The 4,533-nt window shown below is 58.8% G+C and overlaps 1 protein-coding gene across 1 annotated transcript; it reads left to right on the top strand.

Annotated features, from left to right (window-relative positions):
• The first annotated feature begins 207 nt into the window (after positions 1–207).
• Positions 208–1,843, top strand: POU3F1 (POU class 3 homeobox 1). Its single transcript, XM_056332237.1, has one exon. The coding sequence runs from the start codon at positions 223–225 to the stop codon at positions 1,342–1,344; it is 1,122 nt and encodes a 373-aa protein (XP_056188212.1). The 5' UTR covers positions 208–222; the 3' UTR covers positions 1,345–1,843.
• The last annotated feature ends 2,690 nt before the right edge of the window (positions 1,844–4,533 follow it).

Below are 4,533 nucleotides of genomic sequence, written 5' to 3'. Positions count from 1 at the left end.
CGCGGGCCAATCCGCCGGCAGCGGCCGCCAGCCGCCGGCCAATGGTGGCGGGAAGCGCGGGGCGGCGCCCCGTGCCGGCGGCGCCCTATGGCGGAGCGGCGCGGGCCGGCGGCGGCGGCGGGCGGGCCAATGGGGCGCGGGGGGCGGGGCCGGCGCGCGGCGGCCGGGCGCCCCGGCGCGCGGCTCTAAAGCGCGGCGCGGCGCGGAGCGGCGCAGACGGCCATGGCCGCCACCGCGCAGTACCTGCCGCGCAGCGCCGCGCTGATGCACCCCGACGGGGACCGGCTGCACCAGGGCACCACGTACCGCGAGGTGCAGAAGATGATGCACCACGAGTACCTGCAGGGGCTGGCCCCCGCCGCCGGGCACGCCGTCGGGCTGGCGCACCACCAGTGGCTGCCCAGCGCCGGCACGGACTGGGGCAGCGGCGGGGGCGGCGGCGGCGCGCACCTCCCGCCCGCCGAGCACGCCAAGGGCGGCCCGCCGGGGCCCCGCGAGGAGCTGTCGGCCGCCGCCGCCGCCTTCCACCACCGCTCGCACCTGGTGCACCAGCCGGCGGCGGGCGGCGCGGCGGGCGGCTGGGCGCAGGGCGGCGCGCACCACCTGCCGCCCATGTCGCCGCCGTCGGGGCAGCCGCTGCTCTACGCGCAGCCCTACGCCGGCCTCAACGGGATGCTGGGCCCGCCGGCGCCCGCGCTGCACCACGGGCTGCGCGACCCGCTGGGCGCCGAGGAGGCCGGTGCCCACGAGCTGGCGGCCTCGCCGCCGCCGCTGGGGCCGCCCGAGCCGTCGGACGAGGACGCGCCCAGCTCCGACGACCTGGAGCAGTTCGCCAAGCAGTTCAAGCAGCGGCGGATCAAGCTGGGCTTCACGCAGGCCGACGTGGGGCTGGCTCTGGGCACCCTCTACGGGAACGTCTTCTCGCAGACGACCATCTGCCGGTTCGAGGCGCTGCAGCTGAGCTTCAAGAACATGTGCAAGCTGAAGCCGCTGCTCAACAAGTGGCTGGAGGAGACGGACTCCAGCACGGGCAGCCCCACCAACCTGGACAAGATCGCGGCGCAGGGCCGGAAGCGCAAGAAGCGCACCTCCATCGAGGTGGGCGTCAAGGGCGCCCTGGAGAACCACTTCCTCAAGTGCCCCAAGCCCTCGGCGCACGAGATCACCTCCCTGGCGGACTCCCTGCAGCTGGAGAAGGAGGTGGTGCGGGTCTGGTTCTGCAACCGGCGGCAGAAGGAGAAGCGCATGACGCCGGCCGGGGTCCCGCATCCGCCCATGGAGGACGTTTACGCACAGGCGGACACGTCGCCGCTGCACCACGCGCTGCCCGGCGCCGTGCAGTGACTGCCGGGCCCCGCCACCGCGGCCCCGACGGCGGCGCAGCGGGCGCGGGCGCGGGGGACGCGCTTTAATTTATTCCTCAGACTGGCCCGGCCGCGCCGCTCCGCGCCCCGCGCTATTTATTCGCCCGCCGCGGGCCCCCCGCGCGCCGGGGCCGCCGCGGCCGCAGCAGCAGTAGCCAAAGGTTTGCGATTCTAATTTATTCCCTTCCTCGCGTGGCCGCCGGGGCGGCGGCGACCCCCGGCCCCGCTCCGCCCGGCCCGGCCCGGGCCCGTCCGGGGGACGCTGCGGCGCCGCTTCCCGGCCCGTTTCTATTTATTTTCTAACCGTGCGCGGAGCTCTCCCCCCACCCCACCCCACCCCCCCCGCTGGTGGGTTCGGTCCGGTCCATCCCCTTGGGTTTCGGTTTTTGTTTGTATCTTTATTGCAAAACCAATGTAGACTGCGAGGGTACGTTTCTATTTATGTTATAGTAAATATTTTATTACTTACATAAACCATTTACCCAGGAACCGGTCTCGTGTCGTCTTTGCGGGCCCGGGCGCGCTCCCTCCCCGGGCCCCCCGCGCCCCCCGCCGCCGCGCTCCGTCCCCGGGGGCAGGCGGGGGCCGCCGGTGCTCCCCCCGCCCCGGGCCGCGCTCCCCGGAGCCGCCGCGCTGCGCAGCCCCTGCGCCCGGGGGAGCGGCCCGGCGCGGCTCCGTGCTGGTGCCGCCGCGTTCTTCCGCGGCTCCGAACCGAACTTTTTGCCGCCCGCAGCGCCAGCAGAAGCGGCTCTGAACGCAGCCGTCCGTCCGCAGTTTGCGCTGTGCGCTGGGCAGCGCGGCCGCGGAGAGGCCCGCATCCCCCAGCCCACATCCCGGGCCGTCAGGTGGCACCAGGTTTTACCCTTTCCCGCTTCCATGCCCCGATCCTTGGCCGTTTGGCCAAGAAAGGCTGCAGACTTAGGGGCTGCGGTCTTTATTGCTGGGAGCACCGCGCGCATCTCCACGCTAAACCTCTTCTCTTTCAGCAAAACGTCGAGAAAAGTCGCGTGTCAGGGTTGCGTCCGACCGAGCGGGTCCCTCGCCTCCTGCCGTGCGTTGGGAAAACTTTGGAAACGTGGCCTGTGCAGAGCCCCTGCACTGCCGCAAGGCTTGGGCGAAATCTGGTAGTAAAGCCCCAGATTCTTTCTTTTTCTCTGGCAGATAACCGTGTTCTGGAGCATCTTGGTGCTCACCGCTTTCCTTCCCTGACTCTTGGTCAGGCTGAAAAGGGGATTTTTCTGGTGATCCCGCTGCATCCTGCACAGGAATGCCTAGAGAATTAATTTTATATATATATATATATATATTTATATACAATTTTTTAACGTATCAAATGTGACTTGCACTTGAAAATTTAGACATGAAAATTTTAGTCCTCGCTGAGGTTTGATTTTGTTGCGATCTGTGCCTTTTGGGGGGGTGTATAACTTGCCTAAGCAACAATATATTTGCAATAGACAATGTTACAAATGATCTCATTTGCAATGTCTCTTAAAATGTAGCTTTTCTACATCAGCTAAGACAAAACTAAGTTCTCATTCAAAATTCTAGTAAACTGGATCTTGAGATTTTAAAATAAAGTCACTTTGAGCAGTTATTTCATTAAATACTGTATTTGATGCTCACAAGTATGTAAAGAAGTGGTTCGCTTTGTGGTACAAACAAGCTAGCAGATGCTGCAGTTTAGTGTATTAATAACTTTCCTTTGCATGCGGAGCATAATAACAAATCTCATTTAAAGGATTCAGTGAGCATGGTATGTTTTGTCAGCTTTTGTTACGGACTTAGCTTCCTTTGCTGTATTGAGACTGTTTTTTAATAGAAAAGCACAGAATTGTAGGGCTGTTGTAGAGATCCCGAATTCTTAAAAGTTGTGCTATGTTTACCAAGTATTTACTGATTTCTAAGTAACTGAGCATATGCAGTAGCTTAGATGATACACTCCAGTAAGTGAAGGAGCACGGTGATTCAAGGGTTCGAGTCAATGTATCATGAAAGCATTTAAATTAATTTTCAACTCTGAAAATCTTGCCTTAGCTATTCTTTTGTGTGTTGCACACACACATACCATTGTGTAATGTTTGGCAATGCTGTACTCTGCTGCCTTTACTTAGGAATTTCTGTGTGATAGCCAGGCTTTAAAGGAAGAAGAAACAAAATCAGAAACGAACAAAAGAGGTTTTATTTTTTTAAAGAAAACAAAACCTTGTTTGCGTTGAGAGATTAATTGTACTGCTTTTCTGTACCAGGAGCGATTTCAGTAGCCTCTTCGTTGTGAACTAACCTGGCTGGCAAACAGTATTTATGTTGATACTTAGAAGGGAAGGGTCAGTTTTCACATTGCGTTCTCATAATGGATGAGATGTGCTGTGAGTGCTGGGGAGGACGCCCACCCTTGGGTTGTTCGGTTTGTCAGATTGGATCAGGTGCTGGCAGCCCCACTGCATTAGCTCTTTCATGCTGTTGAACAGCAAAAATAAAGCACACTTTATATATCTTATTTCTGCAGTGCTGCAGTGCTCAGCCGTTCTAAAAATCAAATGCCCCAAAGGTTTGCCTCTCTTAGAAGAACTTGTTAGTTTTCTTGGTCAGGGATTAAATAGCAATTACTGGAGGGAGGTTTGATATTTTTTTTTGGCAGTAGTTCTTTCTCACTGAAGTGAAAGTGTGAGCTCATACTACTACATCAGGAGTGAAGCATGCGAAGGTAAGACGGTGATGTTGGTACAGTAAAAGGAAAGCAGATGTACAGGTAGTTATTTAACAATGCACAAACGGAGTAAATAGTAGATATGCAAAGTGGAGAGTGTAGATGAGGAAAAGGAGTTATGCACCTTCTCAGTATCAGGGGGTGGTTATGTCTATACTGATGTGAAAACCTTCCTTGCAGCCCAAGGACAGAGGAAGAGCTCTGCTGTTGGGCAGTGCCTGGCCCCAGCAGATGCTCTTCAGGGCAGCATCGCTTTTGCACTTGCATTCAGTCTCTGGTTAGTCCCTTGGTAGCATCAGGCCGGCTTGCCACGCTTGGGGCAGGCGCTCTCCTGCAGCGTGGTGCCTGGCGGTGACCCGTGTGCCTTGCCCACGCCGGGGCCCGCGTGTGTGGTGCGGAGAGGCTGGTGCAGGGTCTGATCTGAGAGTGGTGGGGTGAGGCCGTAGCCAAGGGGTCGCT

This window comes from Falco biarmicus, chromosome 3 (assembly GCF_023638135.1).
Source record: "Falco biarmicus isolate bFalBia1 chromosome 3, bFalBia1.pri, whole genome shotgun sequence".
NCBI lineage: Eukaryota > Metazoa > Chordata > Aves > Falconiformes > Falconidae > Falco > Falco biarmicus.
This window is presented reverse-complemented; position numbering and strand designations above follow the sequence as displayed.

Coding starts and splice junctions, on each gene's coding strand:
- POU3F1 (XM_056332237.1), top strand. CDS start 223: ATGGCCGCCACCGCGCAGTACCTGCCGCGCAGCGCCGCGCTGATGCAC.